The sequence below is a fragment of the Tetrahymena thermophila genome (assembly GCF_000189635.1).
Source record: "Tetrahymena thermophila SB210 genomic scaffold scf_8254815, whole genome shotgun sequence".
Lineage (NCBI taxonomy): Eukaryota > Ciliophora > Oligohymenophorea > Hymenostomatida > Tetrahymenidae > Tetrahymena > Tetrahymena thermophila.
In genome coordinates, this window is record NW_002476571.1 from 19,185 (window position 1) to 39,798 (window position 20,614).

The 20,614-nt window shown below is 20.8% G+C and overlaps 7 protein-coding genes across 7 annotated transcripts; 1 reads left to right on the plus strand and 6 right to left on the minus strand. All coding sequences in view use genetic code 6, as the record gives it.

Moving 5' to 3' along the window:
* Window positions 1–289: 289 nt before the first annotated feature.
* On the minus strand, window positions 290–5,457 carry TTHERM_00197685 (hypothetical protein; the record flags this gene model as incomplete). The annotated part of the gene is made up of 14 exons (XM_001471042.2): window positions 290–383; window positions 603–692; window positions 976–1,065; window positions 1,360–1,449; window positions 1,733–1,822; window positions 2,071–2,160; window positions 2,579–2,668; window positions 2,929–3,018; window positions 3,282–3,371; window positions 3,652–3,741; window positions 4,042–4,131; window positions 4,382–4,471; window positions 4,766–4,855; window positions 5,156–5,457. 14 exons carry the CDS (start codon window positions 5,455–5,457, stop codon window positions 290–292), a joined length of 1,476 nt encoding a protein of 491 aa, XP_001471092.2.
* A 9-nt stretch (window positions 5,458–5,466) lies between these two features.
* On the minus strand, window positions 5,467–7,804 carry TTHERM_000197689 (hypothetical protein; the record flags this gene model as incomplete). The annotated part of the gene is made up of 8 exons (XM_012795332.1): window positions 5,467–5,671; window positions 5,932–6,021; window positions 6,302–6,391; window positions 6,655–6,744; window positions 7,039–7,128; window positions 7,386–7,475; window positions 7,659–7,708; window positions 7,769–7,804. 8 exons carry the CDS (start codon window positions 7,802–7,804, stop codon window positions 5,467–5,469), a joined length of 741 nt encoding a protein of 246 aa, XP_012650786.1.
* An 836-nt stretch (window positions 7,805–8,640) lies between these two features.
* On the minus strand, window positions 8,641–9,824 carry TTHERM_00197710 (hypothetical protein; the record flags this gene model as incomplete). The annotated part of the gene is made up of 6 exons (XM_972209.3): window positions 8,641–8,724; window positions 8,793–8,862; window positions 8,982–9,133; window positions 9,181–9,323; window positions 9,372–9,717; window positions 9,768–9,824. 6 exons carry the CDS (start codon window positions 9,822–9,824, stop codon window positions 8,641–8,643), a joined length of 852 nt encoding a protein of 283 aa, XP_977302.2.
* A 1,028-nt stretch (window positions 9,825–10,852) lies between these two features.
* Window positions 10,853–11,266, minus strand: TTHERM_00197720 (DNA-binding protein; the record flags this gene model as incomplete). Its single annotated transcript, XM_972210.1, has 1 exon — window positions 10,853–11,266. One exon carries the CDS (start codon window positions 11,264–11,266, stop codon window positions 10,853–10,855), a length of 414 nt encoding a protein of 137 aa, XP_977303.1.
* Window positions 11,267–12,595: 1,329 nt separating this feature from the next.
* TTHERM_00197730 (DNA-binding protein) lies at window positions 12,596–13,009 on the minus strand (the record flags this gene model as incomplete). Its single annotated transcript, XM_972211.3, has 1 exon — window positions 12,596–13,009. The coding sequence occupies one exon, from the start codon at window positions 13,007–13,009 to the stop codon at window positions 12,596–12,598; it is 414 nt and encodes a 137-aa protein (XP_977304.2).
* A 939-nt stretch (window positions 13,010–13,948) lies between these two features.
* On the plus strand, window positions 13,949–16,058 carry TTHERM_00197740 (hypothetical protein). Its single transcript, XM_972212.2, has 3 exons — window positions 13,949–14,810; window positions 15,611–15,743; window positions 15,817–16,058. Exons 1-3 carry the CDS (start codon window positions 14,094–14,096, stop codon window positions 15,840–15,842), a joined length of 876 nt encoding a protein of 291 aa, XP_977305.2. The 5' UTR covers window positions 13,949–14,093; the 3' UTR covers window positions 15,843–16,058.
* A 1,116-nt stretch (window positions 16,059–17,174) lies between these two features.
* Window positions 17,175–17,639, minus strand: TTHERM_000197741 (hypothetical protein; the record flags this gene model as incomplete). The annotated part of the gene is made up of 1 exon (XM_012795333.1): window positions 17,175–17,639. One exon carries the CDS (start codon window positions 17,637–17,639, stop codon window positions 17,175–17,177), a length of 465 nt encoding a protein of 154 aa, XP_012650787.1.
* Window positions 17,640–20,614: the final 2,975 nt, after the last annotated feature.

The following is a 20,614-nucleotide window of genomic DNA, read 5'->3' on the forward strand; positions in this document are numbered from 1 at the left end:
TGAAAACAATTTACCAATTCACAATTTTATCATTCAAAATTAGAGGATTCATTTCATTTAAGTAAATTTAATTTTTATATTTTGTTTTATTTAATAAGCTATTTATTAATTTACCTAAATATTATATTTATTAAAAATAATAAAAAATACAATAAATTTATCTATCTATCTATCTTTCTATATTTTAAAATTATTTTTGAATTACAAAATATAAAAACTAAAACATATTATATTCTATAATTCAAATATTTTTATATTAATTTATCCTTTTTTTCACCACTTTTTATTATCATGAGAAATATATTTTAAAAGAAACTAATCTTTTTGATTTAAGACATTTGCTTTCTAGTTTCAATTATTATTATTCATTGATTTCGTTTTTACTTTTAATATATATAAATTAGTGTAAGTTATTAAAAAAATTAAATAGAAAATAATTAATTATTAATTTATTTAAATTAATAAATAAAAAATACATTAGCATAATAAAAAAGAAAAAGAAATATAAATAAAATAAAAAGCGAATAAATAAATTAAAAGAATTATTTATATTGTTTTAAATTATAAAATATCACAATCCAAAATAAATTAACTGTTTTTACCTAAAACCAAGTGTCAAATTATAGAAATTAGTGAAATTTGCTAAAGCAGAACCTAAACACTATGCTGCTTCATTGCCAATTTTATTGGAACTTTTTAAATATCGAAGAAAAATTTCAAAATTAATCAATTAGTTAGAAGGAAAAATTGAAGAAAAATATGAAATAATAAGAAATTAATTAATTATAAAAGCTAAAGTTTAAAATCAAAGAATGAGTTAAATTAACAAAGAAAGAAAGAATAAACACAAGTAAAGTAAAAAAAAGAAAATTAAATCAAATAAAAAGATTTTTCATTAACTTTTAGATTTATATTGTTTTAAATTAATTTTAATATTAAAAATTTCACAATTAAAAACTAATAAACTGTTTTTACCTAAGATAAAGTGTCAAATTTGATAAATTAGAGCAATTTTTTAAAGCAGAACTTAAGCATGATGCACCTTCGTCACCAATTTTATTGCCACTTTTTAAATATTAAATAAAAAATATATTATTAAATAGTTAATTAATTACAAGGAAAAATAAAGAAAAATTGAAATAATATGAAATTAATTAGTAGTAAAAATAAAGTTGAAAATGAAATAAAGAGATAAATTAACAACAAAAGAAAGAAAAAAAATACAAGCAGGATAAAATATGAAACATAAATCAAATAAAAAGTTAATAAATAAATTAAAAGATTATCAGTATTATCTTATTTTAAATTCATTTATCTATTATTAAATATCACATTCTTAAACAAATAAACTATTAATACCTAAGATGAAGTATCATAGTTTAGAGATTAGGGCAATTTTTTAAAGAAAAACCTAAGCTTGATGCACCAATTGCACCAATTTAATTGACACTTTTTAAATATTTAACAACAATAATATAATTAATTAATTAGTTTGTATATTTGTTTGTCCGTTTGAAAGAAAAATATTAATAATATAAAATTAATTAATTAGCAATAAAAGTATAAGTTATAAGCAAATTTAAAAAAGACTTAAATTAAAAAGAAAGAAATAATAAAAGCAGAATAATAAAAGAAAAAAGTAAAAAAGTAATAAATAAAAAGAGTTATATTATTTTAAATTTATTTTTATATTAAAAATTATCTTAATTCAATACAAATAAACAGCTATTACATAAGATAAAGTGCTAATTTTGAGAGATTAGTGCAATTTGCTAAAGAAGAACCTAAGCATGTTGCACCTTCGTCACCAATTTAATTATTGCTTTTTAAATATTGATGAAAAAATATTTAATAAATTAGTTAATGAAGAAAAATATAAAACAATAAGAAATAAATTATTTAGTATTAAAGTAAAAGTTGAAAATAAACGAAAAATAAATTAAATTTACAAAGAAAGAAGTAGAAAAAGACAAACAGAATAAAAAAAATAAAAAAAAGCTGATAAATAATTAAATAAAAAGATTTATATTTTAAAAATATCACAATCAACAACAAATAAACTGTTTTTACCTAAAATCAATTGTCAAATTTGAGAGATTATGGCAATTTATTAAAGCAGAACCTAAGCCTGATGCGCCAATTGCGCCAATTTAATTTTCACTTTTAAAATACAGAAGAAAAAAATAAATTAAAATGTTAGTTTGATGCAAAAATAGAAGACATTTATGAAAATAAAAAATTAATTAATAATTTTAGCAGTTGAAAATGAAAAAATGAGTTTAGTTAACAAAGAAAGAAAGAAAAAAAACAACGAGTATAAAACAAAAATAAATCAAATAAAAAATATATTAAATCCTAACATAACTGGCTAAATCTCATTTTTCTTACCTAATTTTATTAAAAATGTTTATTACATTTTTTTTGATAAAATTAGGTAGGAAAAATCAGGTTGAGTTAGCGATTATATAATTTATTATATTAAAAAGCTTATTAATAAATTAAAAGAGTTAGCTGTATTGTTTTAAATTAATTTTAATATTAAAAAAGTCACAATCCAAAACAAATAAATTGTTTTTACCTAAGAATAAGTGTCAATCTTTAGAGATTAGGGATATTTGCAAAAGCTGAACTTAAGCCTGATATACCTTCATTACCAATTTAATTTTAACTTTTTTAAATATTGAAGAAAATGTTAGAACTTATTAGTTATAAGAAAAAATGAAGAAAAATATGAAATAATAAGAAATTAATTATTTAATTATAAAAGCCAAACTTGAAAATGAAAAAAAAGTTTAATTAACTAATAAAAAAAATACAAGCAAAAAAATAAATTAAAAAAAAGCTAATAAATAAATAAAAGATTTCTTTTGTTTTATTCATTTTTATATTAAAAAATATCACAATTCAAAAGAAATAAATTGCTTTTACTAAAGATAAATTGACAAACTTGAGAGATTTGTGCAATATTCTAAACCTAAACCTAAACCTGATGCACCAATGGCACCAATATTATTGCGACTTTTTAAATATAGAAGAATAAAAAAATTAATAATTAGTTTGAAAGAAAAAATAGGAATTAATAAAGAAATTAATAATTAATTATGAAAGTAAAAATTAAAAAATAATTTAAATTAACAAAAAAGAAAAAAAAAAAACATAATCAAAACAAACAAAAATAAAAATAAGCCAAATAAAAGCTAATAAAAAAAAGAGTTATATTATTTTAAATTTATTTGTATATTAAAAAATATCGCAATCCAAAACAAATAAAGAGTTATTACTGAAGATAAATTGCCAAATTTTAAAGATTAGAACAATTTGCTAAAGCAGAGCCTAAACCCGATGCACCCTCGTCACCAATTTTATTGCCACTTTTTAAATATTCAAGAAAAAATATTTAATAAATTAGTTTTTTAGAAGGAAAAAATGATAGAAAAATATCAAATAGTAAGAAATGAATTAATTAATAATTAAAGGAAGTGTTGAATATAAAAAATAAGTTAAATTAACGAATAAAGAAACAAAAAAATACAAGTAGAATAAAAAAAGAAATAAATCAAATAAAAAGCTAATAAAAAAAAAAATTTATTGTTATAAATTAATTTTTCTGTTAAAAAATATCAAAATCCAAAATAAATAAACTGTTTTTACCTTAAATCAAGTTTTAAATTTGAGAGATTAGTGCAATTTGCTAAAGTAGAACCTAAGCCTGATGCATCTTTGTCACCAATTAAATTGTAGCTTTTTAAGTATTCAAGGGAAAAAAAATTAATTAATTTGTTAGTTAGTTAGTTAGTTAGTTAGTTAGAGGGTTAATATGATGTAAACATAAGAAATAATAAGAAATTAATGAATAATAAAAATAAAAGTTCAAAATGAATAAATTTATCAAATTAAAAAAGAAAAAATGAATAAATAGAAAGCAGAATAAAAAAAAAAAAGAAATTAAATAAAAACTAATTAAAAGAATTAGTTATATTGTTTAATAATTTGTTTTTAGATTTAAAAAATTACAATATAAAACAATTAAACTGTTTTTACCTAAGATCAAGTGTTAAATTCGAGAGATTAGTGCAATTTGCTAAAGCAGAACCTAAGTCTGGCACACAATTATTACCAATTTTATTGTTACTTTTTAATTATTGAAAAAAAAACATAAAATTAATTAGTTAATAGAGGGAAAAAATGAGGATAAAATATTAAATAATAGGTTATAAATTAATTACTGATAATATAAATAGTTGAAAATAAAAATGAGTTAATTAACAAAGAAAAAAAGAAATAAAACAGAAAAAATAAAATAAAAAGGCTAATAAATTAAAAGAGTTATATTGTTTTATTCATTTTTTTATTTAATTCAAAACAAATAAACTTTATTTACATAAAATAAAGTGCCAAATTTGAGAGATTAGCGCAATTTGCTAAAGCAGTAACTAAGCTTATTGAACCAATTTCACCAATTTTATTTTCACTTTTTGATAATAAAGAAAACATATATTATTAATTTATAAGTTAATAGTGGAAAAAATGAAAAAAATTTATGAAATTAAAAGAAATGAATGAATTATTAATTAATACAAGTAAAATTTGTAAATAATAAAAATATGTTAAATTAGCAAGGAAAGAAATTAATCGCAAGCACAATAAAAAAGAAAAATAAATAAATAAAATAAAAAGCAAATAATTAAAATAAAAGAATTATATTTTTTTAAATTCATTTTTATATTAAAAAATATCATAATCCAAAAAAAAAAACTATTTTTACTAAAGATTAAGTGTCAAATTTGAGATATTATTGCAAGTTGCTATAGCAAAAGCTAAGCTTTTTGCCCCAATTGCACCAATTTTATTGATACTTTTTAAATATTGAAGAAAAAAAATATAATTAATTGATTGTTAGTTAGAAAGAAACATTAAAGAAAAAATATGAAATAATAAGTTATGAATTAATTAATAATAAAATTAAAAGTTAAAAATGTAAAAATGAGTTAAATTAACAAAGAAACAAGAAAAAAAAAAACACAAGCAGAAAATAAAAAAAAAGAAAAATAAATAAATAAATAAATAAATAAATAAACAAAAAAAATAAAATTACTTTAAAATTTATTTTAAATTAAAAAATATCATAATCCAAAACAAATAAATGTTGTTTTACCTTAAATCAAGTTTCAAATTAGAGAGATTTGTGCAATTTGAAAAAGCAGAACTTAAGCCTGATGCACCTTGATCACCAATTTTGAAGGGCTAAGCGGCTCGAGTGGGCGAGTCGGAGGGTCTTAGCAGTGATATCGGGGGTTCGAATCCTATACCGCCCCCTTTATTTCGAAAAATTCCATGTAAAAATGTGAATGTTACCAGCGGTCTCCTTGGTAGGAGGGAAGGGCCAAATCTGATAGGAGGTAAAGAGGAGGCCCCATTCTGAACAGAAGATCTGGAATACAAATGGGAAGCGAGCATAATGCGTAGTCAAATCATGGAAGATTAGTAGAAATGCCATTAGGGTGTAGGTGACCCTTCCCTTCTAGTATATTACCCACAATTATATATAAATAAATTGGTATACGTATAATAATAATGTATAAGTAATTATATATAGGGCCCCTATCCCGAGTGCATGTAACCATGTGCGAGTATGTATGTATGTATGTATGTATCACCAATTTTATTGCTACTTTTTAAATATTGAAAAAAATAAAAAATTAATTAGTTAGTTGTTAGGAAAATATGAAGAAAAAATATGAAATAAATTAATAATAAAAACATAAATAAAAATTTAAAAAGTGAGTTAAATTAACATAAAAGAAAAAAAAAATAGACAAACAAAATAAAAAAAGAAAAATAAACCAAATAAATAGTTATAAATAAAGAAAATAAAATTACTTTAAATTTTATAAAAAATATCAAAATCCAAAACAAATAAATAGTTTTTACATAAGATAAAGTTCAAAATTTGAAAGATTTTTCAAATTTTTTAAAGCAGAGCCTAGGCATGATGCTCCTTTTGCACCAATTTTATTGTCACTTTTTAAATATTGAAGAAAAAACAAATAATTAATTAGTTATTTAGAAGGAAAAATAGAAAAAAGAATATGAAATAAAAAGAAATAAATAAATTAATTAATAATATAAGTAAAAGTAGAAAATGAAATAAAAGTTAAATTAATAATGAAAGAAAGAAGAAAAAAACTAAATCAAATACAAATCTAACAAATAGATTAAAAAAGTTAGCAATATTCTTTTAACTTAATTTTAATAAAAAAAATATATTAAAATCCAAAACACAAAAATAAATTAGCTTTACCTAAAATCAAGTGTCAAATTAGTGAGATTAATCAAATTTTCTAAAGAAATATCTAAGCCTGATGTACCAAAGACACCAATTTTATTGTGACTTTTAAATAATTATTTAGTTATAATCAAAAAATGAAGAAAAATTAAGATGTAATAAGAAATGAATTAATTGATTTTAAAAGTAAAAGTTGGAAATGAAAAAATGAGTTCAATTAACAAAAAAAAATAAAAAATGCAAGCAGGATAAAAAAAGAAAACGAAATTAAATAAAAAGTTAATAAATTAATTAAAAGAGTTATGTTTTTTTAAATTTATTTTAATATTAAAAAAAACCACAATTCAAAGCTAATAAACTGTTTTTACCTAAGATTAAGTGTCAAATTTAAGAGATTAGTGCAATTTGCTAAAGCAGAAATTAATGCTGATGCACCAGTTTCATCAATTTAATTTTAACTTTATATATTGAAGAAAAAATAGAAATTAATTATTTATTTTTCGTTAGGAGGAAAAAATGAAGAAAAAAAATTTGAAATAAAAAGAAGTGAATTAATAAAAAATAAAATCAAAAGTTTAAAATGAAAAATTTAGTTAAAATAACAAATAAATAAAAAAGATACATGCAGAATAAAAAAGTAAAAAATAATAAATTAAATAAAAAGCTAATAAACTAATTGAAAGAGCTTTTTTGTTTTAAATTCATTTTTATATTCAAAAAATTCGCAATCTAAATAAATAAACTGTTTTTACCTTAAATAAAGTGCCAAATTTTATAGATTAAGGCAATTTGATAAAGCAGAACCTAAGGCTGATGTACTTTTTCGACCAATTTTATTGCCACTTTATCAATTTTAATGAAAAAAAAAATTAATTATTAAGTTAGAAGGAAAAAACGAAGAAAAAATATAAAATAAGAAATGAATTAACTAATAATAAAATTAAAAGATGAGAATTAAAAAAATGAGTTAAATTAACAAAAGAAAGAAGAAAAAAACACTAGTAAAATATAAAAAAAGGAAAATAAATCAAATATAATACTATTAAATAAATTAAGAGAGTTGTATTGTTTTAAATTAATTTTTTATTAAAAATGTTACAAAAGATCAAGTTTCAAATTTGTAAGATTAGTGCAATTAGCTAAGGCTAACCCTAAGCTTGATGCGCCTTCATCAAGAATTTATTTGTGACTTTTTGAATATTAATGAAAAATACATAATTCATTAGCTAGTTAGAAGGAAAAAATGAAGAAAAAATAAATAAAAAATGAATAAAAGAGATAATAAGTTTGATAAGAAAATTAATAATATAATATTGAAAAATAAATATAAGAAAAAACATTAAAAATATTAATATTAATAAATGAAATATACCTCATAGCAATATGGACAATATAATGAAATTAAAGTGAAGATTTTAAAAACTTTTTTTATTAATAAAATAAATTTTAAGAATATTCATAAGAAAATAAATAATTAATTACTTCTTCTACATTGTTGAAATATTTTTTCTAATGCATTATTTATTTTTTTTTTTAAATGTTGATTAGCTATTTACAGAAATTTAATTAATTATAAGTAAATTAAAATATTAATATACTTTTAATTCAAACAAAAGTGGATAAAAAGAAAAAGTAAATTATAATAATTATCTAATATGAATTTATTAATTTTATTTTAGGAAGAGATATCACAAAAACTAAGTTAGTTTAACAATCATTATTAAATCTTAATATTTCTATTTCAAACATATACATAGAAATACAGTTGGAATTTTAGAGGGGTAGTTAGTTAGTTAGTTAGTTAGTTAGTTAGTTAGTTAGTTAGTTAGTTAGTTAGTTAGTTAGTTAGTTATATATGTTGAAATAATTTTAATAATTATAGAACTTAAATTTTAATAAAATAATTTTAAATACTAGATTTATATTTTAGTTTTAGTTAAGTAATGAAGGGAAATTTTATACAAAGCCAAATTATAAAATTTTAAAATTTAATAAAAAACTAAATACAAATTAAATGAAAATATTTAATATACTATTATATAAATTTCTTTAATATTATATTTATCTCTTTATTACAAAAAAAAATGCAATTAACAATATTTTATATGAGACGTATCGGAAAGTGGTTTAAATTTTTAATATGGTTAAATCAATAAATTAAGATAAGTCAAATAAATATATAAAATATATAAGCTAAAATTAGTTTATTATAGTTTTAGAAATAAGAAATAAATTAAGTGTAATTTTGTTTTGCTTTTTTTTTGTAAATTTGTTTGATAGATGAGTTAAGCTAATCAGTCAGTCAGATTGTATGAATGATTTTAATTTTAATTGTTATTATATTTATTATTTAATCATGCGTTTAAAGGAAGGAGACTGCTTCTGTTGGTGAAAGAGCTATTGTCTTTGTATATATCATGGTCAAATACACCAAATCCCTAAATTAAATATGTTTTTTAAAAATTGGTTTTAGTTAATTAAGGAGAAAAATAAATAAAATAATTACACTGTTATTTGGATTCCACTTACTATTCTTTTCTACTATACGATTGAGTTAGATTAATCTCATGTTACTTCTATTAATATTTAAAATTTTAATATTAGAATTATTTTAAATAAGCAAAAACTTTGTTAAGAGAAATAAATCATGATAAATATTTCAATTCGAAATTCAACTAAATTAGTAAATAAATACCTTGGAGTGCGAGGAACTTCATAAATAGAGGAAGGGTTAGACTAGAAAAGTGAATTTCTTGAGTCTGTAGGCTTAAATATCTAAGGTCTGCTTAAAGACTTAGAATCAAAATAAACAGACTTCTTAAAGGCTCCACTTTAAAGTTAATAAGTCTTAAAATAAAAATTTAAAAAAATAGTTATTTGACAATTAATGATACCATTAATTGTTGTTCCTTCTCTCTTTGTTTCCTAATTTCTTCCCATATTTAATATCTAATTCTTTCTTTAGCACCCATTTTACTAATGTCTATTTTACTAATTGTGGTGTGTCCTGCTGAATCTTTACCAGACGAAACGTGGACTATTTGTTATTGAATTTTAGAAAAACGATATTAAAAATGAAAATTACATGCAAGTGGGTTTTTTGCTCTTTCTGGTAAGAGATAATAATTAGGATCTTTGTCTTTAAACTAAGGATCTCTCTTCAAATATTTAGAATTATCATTTTCAAAATATTGGTAATCATTCCTAGGTCTACTTAAGAAAGGCTATCTTAATTCCATCTCTTTTTAATAAGTTTATATTTTTCTATATTCTAAGTTTTCTTTCTTCCTTTATTGTACCAATAATTTATGCTCATTCTTCTTGTCTTAAATATAGCTCTACTTTTGTGACTAAAGGATCTACATTATTTCATTGATAGTATTTTGAGTTCTCAAATCTCTACTGTTTACCATGCTATCGCTGCTGCTAATCTACTATTTGAATCTATTAAGTATTTCTAATACTGCAATAAACAATTTACTTGTTGTTATTCATGCTTTTGATCGTTCTATTTATTCATTGATTCACTGCTATTCATTTTATATTGGACCTCTATTATTGATATATCCTAAACTATTTTTGTAGAAATTTTATTTACTTTACTTATTTTATCAATAAATTAAACAAGCTATTTAATTCCACTAAACCTATACAAAGGCTGACTAATTATTATAAAGCGCTCTTTGTTTTTTTATCCATAAAAAATAACCCAGCGTTAAACATTCATTAAACAAACACCAATTAAAATCTTTCATTTTAATTTCTAATTAAATTTCATCATCCATTTTAACCATAAATTTCAAAAATTTATTCTAGTTTCAATTTTAAAAAATTTAATACATAGATTAACTTAATAAATAAATAAATAACATTATGATAAATTTAATTTAACTTAATCTTAAAATATACACTTTAAATCAACAATATTATAAAGGATCTGGCTTTAATCCCATATTATTTCATAATAATTAAAAATTTTGAAATTTAATTTAGCAAAAAATGAAGTTAAAGTTGATAAATATTACATAAATAATAACAATAAAACTACAAAATAAATAATTTTAACATTATTAAAAATATTAAAAGATATTAAAAATATTATTAAAATATTTAATAGAATAAGTATTTATTATAAATGCTCTCTATTTAAAAACAAAAAAAATCAATTATTTTTTAATTTTTTTATCTTAAATTTTAACTAATTTTAATGAGTTTTTGATTGAAAATAGGTAGAAAAGTATTTAAATTCAAAGTAACAAAGTTTGTTTTATATGATTCCACAAAATTAAACAAAAAAAAAATAAATATTAAAAAATGTGTAAAATATTTTTCAATAATTAGTAAAAACATAATGCCTGTTTAATATAAAATTTAAATTATCACAACATTCAAATAAAAACTTTTTACAAGATGATATGATTAGCTTTTAGAAAACAATCTATTGGAGAGAGAAATATATTTATTATATTTAAAAAATATTATCTAAAACTTTATATTTCTTTTATTTTAATCAAAAATATAAATATGAACAATACATAATTTTTATTATTTTGTTATTTCCTTCTTTCAAGCCACTTAAGTGGAATTTTTGTATGATATTTATAGTTCATCATAAGTAGTCTATGGATCAATCGGTCTTTAAAATACTAAATTAATATTTTCAGTTAAAACTATTTCTGCAGTAGTGTTAACAGGACAACTAAAATCAGTTTGATTATAGAGCTGTCTTTCTTCCAAGGAAGGCAAATGTCCACCTATCATATTTCCATATTTATCTGAAAGTGATATGTGAATATGAGGCATATTACCTTCAGATATTGTACCAACCATACTAACTATTTCATATGGACCAGATGTAAAATTAGTTAAAAAAGCTTGATTAGCTAATCTAATTCCACAATAAAGAACATTGCCTACGCAAGTCTAGATATTAGCAGCTTTTAAGTTATAAAAGCTAGTAATATTTAATATCGATGTCATTAAATCCTAATGTGGATGGAATCTATCTGCATAATTAACAGAATAACTAATAAAAGAAGAATTAGAATATCCTATGATAACTAAAATTATTGTTAAAACTAAGTTTTATTTTATCATTTTTATAGTCAATTATGTTATGAATTATTTATTGATTTAAATATTATTTATTTGTCATGTGCATTATTTTTTGCACAAAGAGCTAAATTATTTTTGTATTTTTCTAACAATACCTTTAAATATTCTAATTAATCTTATTTAATTCACACTAACACGTGTCTATATTGATAATTAAAATTTCTCATCAATATGATTTAGAAAGTAAATTCATCATTTTTTATTGAGTTTTAGAATATTTCTAAATAAAACATAACATTATTATAATTTTTAAATATCAATTCATAATTTTATTGAACAATTTATATTTATGTTTTATTTCTTTAAAAAGAGGAAAAAATATTCTCAATTTATAAATTACTTAAAATTAAAAAAAGAAATTCTATTTTATTTATTTATATTTCAATCATTATTGCTATTTGCTAAATATTTTTTCTGTAGCTAAGAAGCTACTCGCAAAAATAAATAAATTAATTAATTTATAATTTTTATGTTATTTTATTTTAATATGTTTATTTGTTTACTTTTTAATTTTTGAATAAAATATTTGATTTAAATAATAAATAATCACAATAATATCTCAATAGATCTTTTGAAATCAGTTTTGCAAAAATTATCTATATCTTTTTTATGTTTTTGAGAGTTTTATTTAGAATGATTGATGATATATAATTTTAAAAATCTAATATATTTATTTATTGCTTAAATATTTTTTCTCAAAATTTTATATGATTATTTTATTTATTTAGTTTTAATATTTCTAATTTTAATGTGATTTAAGATAAGCTATTAAAGTATTAAAATTAACTAAGTTTTGTATATTTCAACAATATTAAACAGACCAAAAATAAATGTTAAAAAATGTGTTAAATTTTTTCAATAACCTATTACAAATTTTATAATTACTCTTAAAGCATTCTATTCTAATTAATCATAAATTTTCTTCATTTAATATAAAAACATTATGTCTATGAATATAAAATTAATATTATCACAAAACTTAAATAGAAATATGTATACAAGCAAGATAAATTTATTATCTTTGAGAAAATAATTTATTGTAGAATATATTAAATATGTTTATGAATATTTTACCTATATATAAGATTTATTATATAAAAAGATATTATCTAAAATTTATATTTCTTTTATATTAATCAAATATATAAATATGGGTACATATACATATTTTTATTAAGTTGTTATTTTCTTCTTTCAAGCTACTATGGTGGAATTTCTGTATGATATTTGTAGTTCATCATAAGTAGTTTATGGATCAACAGGTCTTTAAAATACTAAATTAATATTTTCAGTTAAAACTATTTCTGCAGTAGTGTAAATAGGACAACTAAAATCAGTTTAATTGTAGAACTGTCTTTCTTCCAAGGAAGGCAAATGCCCACCTACCATATTTCCATATTTATCTGAAAGTGAAATATGAATATGAGGCATACTACCTTAAGATATTGTACCAACCAAGCTAACTATTTCATAAGGACCAGATGTAAAATTGGTTAAAAAATTTTGGTTAGCTGTCCTAATTCCACAATAAAGAACACTGCCTATGCAAGTCTAAATATTAGTAGCTTGTAAGTTATAAAAGCTAGTGATATTTAATATCTAAGTCATTAAATCCTAATATGGATGGAATCTATCTGCATAATTAACAGAATAACTAATAAAAGAAGAATTAGAATATCCTAAAATAACTAAAATTATTGCTAAAATTAAGCTGCGTTTGATCATTTTAATAATAAATTATGTTACTAATTACTTATTGATTTAATTATTAAGTGTATTATTTATAGTACAAATAACTAAATAATTTCTGTATTTTTCTAAAAATACTTTAAAAAATCCTAATTAATCTTATTCAATTCACTAAACACAGATTACTTCAATATTGGTAATTAAAATCATGATTTAGAAAGTAAATTTATCATTTTTTATTGAACTGTAGCATATTTCTATTAAAATAAATATCCAAATTTAATTAAAAAATGAAACATAAAATCATTATAAATTATAAATATTAATTTATAGTTAAGTTATATTGATCAATTTATATTTGTGTTTGATTTCTTTAAAAACAAAAAAAAAATTCTATATTCATTAATTACTTCAAATTAAAAATAAAATATCTTTTATTTATTTACTATTGAATAATAAATTAATAATATCTTTTTATTTAAATTTTGCAAAAATTTAAAGATGAATGCAGGCAAATAAGTATTTTTGTGATAAATTATTACAAATCTATGATAGAATTAAGTAGATAGAAAAATACTAAGATGTGTAAATTATTTAATAATTTTAAACAGTTTCATGTGTTAAAATAAATTCAAAAATTTTAAATTACAATAGAAGGAAACTAAAAAAACTAATTATCTAAATTAAATGATAAAGGAGGAGTTAACAGACAAAAAGCAGTAAGTAATATTTGAGTGGAATAATTCGTATGCATGTATATATGTGAATAAGAACGAAAAATAATAAGTAAATAAATAAATAAAATGAATGAGTATTTGTAAGATTGGGTAATTAATGTATTTGATAAATAGATAGTTGATAATAAAAACAAATTATCAAAAAATCATAATTATTAAATTGGTAAATAAATAAGCAAGCAGGTTTTATAAGATAGATTTTATATTACAAACACTCACTCAAACAATACAAAAAAACTTAACAAATCAATATAAATTTAGCAAAAATGGGCAAACCTTTAAGTGAAGACTTGATAAAGCAAAAAACAAGACAAGATTCGTTGCAAATGATAAGAAATTTGAATTTATGGGGGCAAGACATTGATGACTTAAAAGTTTTGAGAAATATGCCAAATTTAGAGGTACTTTCATTGTCAGTGAATAAGATCACTACTTTGAAAGATATAGAATATTGCCATAAATTACAAGAATTATATCTTAGAAAAAACTCAATAGCAGACATTTCAGAAATAAAATATCTTTCTTAGTTGAAGTAGCTCAAAGTACTCTGGTTGAGCGATAATCCATGTGCAAGTATTCCAAATTACAGAGAAATAGTCATAAAATCACTTCCTTATTTGGAGAAACTTGATAATGTTAATATAACTCCTGAAGATAAAATGAATTGCCAAAATATTGAATTAGATTTCATGGAAGAAGTAGCTAACAATAACAACGTTGGAAGTAGCACAAGCAATAATAACAGGTATTCTTCCTACCAAAATTAGCCCTAACAGCAACAACAATAATAATATAATCCTTCTCCTATGAATAGGATGAATGATTACAATACCTATCAAGAAAATAACAATTACTCTCAGTAGTATCAACAGTCTTCAGCTACTAGAGCCAGCAGCAACAATTACAATACTAGAAACAACAATCCTTCAACCGTTTAATAAAATAATAATTAGCAGACAAATTATGAAGAAGTTTAGCAAATGGTAAGCTCTTGATTTTCATAATTATTTTTTTAGCCAACGAATTTCAATGAACTATTAAAGTAGATAGATAGATTAATAAATAGAAAAAACATAGATATAGAGATATATTTTTAGATAATATTACAAGCTTATTTATTGATTTATTATGCAAACTTTGAAATAAATGATTTAAAAAGATAACTATATTTTCTAGCATCATCAATCAATTCATAAAATAATCTCCACTTTATCTTTAATTTTCAAATTTTCAGCTACTTATTTTAAATTAAAAATGAAAATATTCCATAGATTTAAAGGAAAATAATGCAAGCATACTGATTTTATCACAAATTTATTAACTACAAATTTCCTTTTTCATTATTGTGTGGCTATTATAAGCATAAAAAGAATGATTTCACTAATTACTTTTTTGAGATCAAATATTCAAAGAAAGAAAGCAATATAATTAATTTTAAGAAATTTCTGAACAATTTTCATATCTTGATCATGTTTCAATATCATAGATAAATGTTTCACTTAATTTATATGAAATGTTATTTCAATATATTATTAGAAGACCCAATTTATTCAAATTATTTGAGAAAAATAAAAAATTAGATCATTTGAATATTGATGTATAAAAATACTGTTAAAATTTATTTAAATTATCAATAAAAGATAGATAATAATGATCTAAGTAAATGGCTATCTATTTTACTAGCAAATTTGATTTATTTTTTTTGATACCTTTTTGAAAAATATTTATTTAAATGATTTAATAAATTTTTAGTTAGAATTTTTAAAATAATAAAAAATAATAGAATAATGTAAGCCAAATAGATGATCAATTAGTAAATAGAAATAGCAATATAGTGTGTGCCATTCTGTCTTTATTAAAGGAATTGGATTATAACTCTCTGGAAATAATAAGGAGAGATGTTGATAGAAAGATAAGTAAGCACAATTAACTATTAAAATAATTTAAATATCTTTTATTAATACAAATTACCTTTATTAATAATAATAGATTCTGCTCAGAGATACCAAAACTGATAATTTATCAATCGATAGAATATCAAAATAATATATCATGCATTTAATTAAAAATTTAATTATAATTTAATTAAAATATTTACAACATCTAATTAATATTTAATTCTTATTAACTAGCTAATTAACTAATTAACTAATTAACTAGCTTTCATATTCCTATGATTTATATTGCAATCCCTTTATAATTCTAATTAATTATTTTCTATTTTCTCACCATCTAATCCTCAATATTGCTATTAATTATTTTTATTTAAGCTTCAAAGAAAAATAATCAAAGAACTCAAAAAATTTAACTATTATTTAAAGTTTATTTTTAATTTCAGTTAAAAATAAATAATAAAATATTAAAAATTTAATCTTAATTTATCGATATTTTTTTTAAAATAAATTTTAAAATATATTTTAACCTTTTTAAATTATTTAAATCTCTCAGCTATTTTAAGATTTTAAGATATAGAAATAAATTAACAAAATTAAGAGTAATTAAATTTATCAATATGTTTTTAAACAAAATTTTATAATTATGTTTATGATTTATTATTTGATGTTATTATTAATATTATATATTATTATAAATACAAAATTATTTATTATAGTGTTTGTAAAATAAATATTGACTTGCTATTTTCTTTCGCATATTTATTTTATATTTTTGTTGGCGCTAAGGTTTTTTTAACGTTAAAAACAGATATTGAATGAAATTAATGAATTTTTTCGAAAACAAAGAAATTAATTAATTAAGGGACTAATAAATTAATAAATTGATTAATTAATTAATTAGTTAGAGCTATAGAGATTGTTTTCAATTAATTAATTTTTTTTATTTTTCCTTGATAGAAGTACAAAAAATTGGAGTTAGAACACTGACACAAAAGATTTTTCTTATTTAAAAAACAGACTGGCATCAGATAACAAAAGTCAATCAAAAATAGCGAGAAAATTCCTTTTAAGAAATGAAATAAAATAAGAGTAAGAGAGATATAATCCAAATGGACTTGGAGGATTTAGAAAGATAGATTGAATCTGAGTTATAATCGTTACAATCGTTTGAGAATAATATGACTAACAGAAGTGGAGCTTCTTCAAATTTAATAAGATAGCCTTCTTCTTAATGCTTAAACCAAATACCACAAAAGGGTACAACTATATATTAGGCTCATGACAAGAACTAGCAAGTCCTTGCACCTAAAAGTAAAAATTCCTTCGGAGAAGCTTTGAATAGGCAAAGGAGTACAAGCTAACTTAACAATGATATTAAACAACTGTAAAATTTTAATCAAAACAAAATAGTGGAGCTATCAAACTAATAGAAAGAGAGAAACAAAAATTTGTTCACAATCGAAGACTTGAAAAGTGAAGAAGCCAAGAAGACTGTTTGTCGTAGAAGTAAATCACCTATTTCTTCTAAAATGGCTTCCAAGAGAAATGATTATAAGAGTGATAAAGAAAACCAAGTGCCTTCCTCTGCATTTTAGTCTGGAAGGACTACCACTACGAATCACTCAAATGACTATCAAACTACTTTGAGTAGCAACAAACGAGCAAATTAAAACAAATAAGCTTAAGGTTAAAATTAAAAGTAAAGTAAAAACAAAGAGAACACTAAGACTTAACAACAAAGACTTTAGTAGTAATCTCAATAAATTAGATAAAACATTTTTGATTTAATATAAAATGATAAATTTGATTCAGCTGAGACTAACGAAAACTAAAATGATTAAATGCTTATTGATGATAACACATTTTCTAACTAAATAGACTAAAACTATAATGGCGGCTACTATTTTGAGCCTGCATAAAATAATCAATATTATAACTACTATGATAATAGAGAGAATATAAATTATATTAACCTTACAAGAGAAGACGATGAAATAAATAAATTAATCATATCGAAAATCCCAACTCAGTAGCAATAAAACCTTTGCACTTTTGATACTGGAAATAGCGGATTTACAAGTTAGGGTATTAGGAAGAATTAATATCAAACTTAAGAAACAACCACTAGCAGTTAACTTAGAAGATCTCAAAGTAATCTGAATTGTGCTTCTTCCAGGTATTCTTAAGTGAGATCAAGTAAGAACTCAGGTTTATCTTAAGCTTAAAACTAAAATAAAACTGTTTATGTGGATGAAAATTGCACATTTAAGCCAGTCCTCAGTAAAAAATCTATGGAATTGGCTGGAAAGATGGAAGACCCAAAAGTTCGTTTAACTCAACCTAAAAATGAAGAAAAAATAAACAAGCTAAGAAGCAGTCTAGAAAGTTAATATTCCTATAGACCAAAAATAAATAGGAGCGGTGAGAGAAACTTTACTAATTATTAGCAAGAATCCATATTTAACTACAGCGATGAAGAAGAGGAAGGAAACAATTATTAAAATGAGGACAATTTCTCATTAAAATTAAGACAGTCCTCTTAGAATTCTTAAAAAGTTCCAAGATGGTAGAAACTTTATGAAAAGCATAAAGTCTATTAAATGGAAAAAGAGATAAAGCTCATTCAAAAAGAAAAGGAAGAATAGGAAGACCCAGAATTAACATTTTAACCTAGATTATTCAGATCAAAAGACAGCAATTATATGTATGGTGATAGTGAATATGATATCAATCAAAGATGCTAAATTTGGGCTTAAAAAAGATAGGAAAAATTGAAGAAGGTAGCAGAGTAGTTTGAAAATAGAGATTTAATAGGCTGCACTTTCTAGCCTAATGCATAGTCTGTTAAGAATGGCCTAAACCCGCAATCTAGCACATCTTCATCATAATATGGCAATCAAAGGAACATCAGCTATAACAATTAAAACGATTTCTCTTAATAAATTACAGAATTCAATAAAAAAGGAATCATAGAATTCTTTGAAAGAATAGATGCAGCCAAGAAAAAGAAGGAAGAAAATGAATAATTACAAAATAAAATCACAGGCAAAAACTGGTAAAATAAAATAACAATCCCTCAAGAGTTCTCATTTATGAAGAAAGGAAATGAGAGTCACAGATCTTCTTCAACTATTAGGTAATCAAAGTTCAATTCATCCACTACTAACAAATCTAGAAACAATAGCAAATCTCCTTCCAATATCAATTAGAACAAAATAATGCTTTTCTATAAAACAAGAAGTTTGAGTAGTAATAACTTATGCCAAATAGATCCAGATGAAAACTAAGTCTACCAAGAAATATCAAGCTCTATCAACAACTGGGATAAAGTTAAAGAAAATCTGCACAAACACATCCACTAAATACAAATTTGAAGAATCTAAACAAGATTAAATTGCCTAAACTTTATTTTTACAGATAGATTGACTACATTTAAATTAAAATATTATTTTTCTCTCATTAAACAAAATATTTTTCCAAAAATAAATGCAAAATAAAAAAATAATTCAAAAATCTTATATAAAATATGCTCAACTTAAATAAATAAATATATAAATATTATAAGTAAGTAAGTAGTTTGCTTATCCTTTGTAAATAGTTTATCTTATAAATTCATTTAATTATTACTTTTTAATATGTTTCATTATTTACTGATATTTAAACAAAGTAATAGCAAATATATTTTCAAATCAATTAATCTCCTTTTTTTGTTTTAAATTTAGATTTAAAAAAGTTAGTGTTAACTTTATAAAAAAAATTTATTATTTATAAAAAATTAAAGGGATTCTTTTTCCTTTTTAAATTATTTTATTTTTTAATTATTTAATCTTTCATTTTTAACATTTTAATTCTAAATATCTTTCAAAACAAATTTTAAAAAAAAGTATCTTCTCATTTAAAAAAAATTATAAAAAAGAAAAATGGAAATTATTTTTTAACAAGAAATCCTTTGCAATTTTTGCACAAAAAATTCATCACACATGATACAGAGCGCAACTACCTATTTATGTCTTACTTTTATCTTCAAATATCTAATTTTTTCGAAAAATAAATTTCAATTAAATTTAATCTTTACTCAATTTGAAATGTATTTGGTTTATCCTAAATAAATAATTTTCATCTATCCTTATTAATCAATAATTTTTTGGTTTATTCTCAAATATATTAATAAGCAAACATTTGTATTTTTTAAAGATAAAATTATAGGTTAATAATATAAAATTTATTTCAGCAATATTAAATATTAAGCATGTTAGGCTTATTTTTTTTACATTTTAAAATATAAAGTAGATGATTTATATTTTTTGAAAGCAAAACAAATTAATTTATCATTAGCTTCTCTGAATAAGATAGAATTATTCTATTAAGTACACAAAACACAATTAATTTTATATGATAATCTAAATTAATTGCAATTGAATAGTATAGTTAATGAAGATAGTATTTAAATATTTATTTTGGAATGATGATTATTTTATGTGTTGTTGATAAATTTGACAAGTAGAAAACAAAAAGGAATGTAGCTAACTAAATATGTATCAATTTATTTATTTTTATATAGAAAGAAAGAAATAAAAATAAAATTAAATAAAATAAATAAATAATACAAATTAAGTAAGTGGCAAAAATTAAAACGAACGAGTTAGGCGCTTGAATATAAACTCAAAGACGTGCTTAAATAAATTGGATAACTGCGTGAGGATATAGGAATGCATATTAAATTAAATATTTAAATCTTTTAAAAAATAAGATAAAAGGATATATTAGGAGATTCGTTCTAAAAATTTTACTAATTAGGATATGATTTGAGATAGTTAATTTCATTGTTTGAGTATTTCTATGTGCAATATAAGGAATATAGGAAATACACTTGCTTAAGCTTTAAATATTTT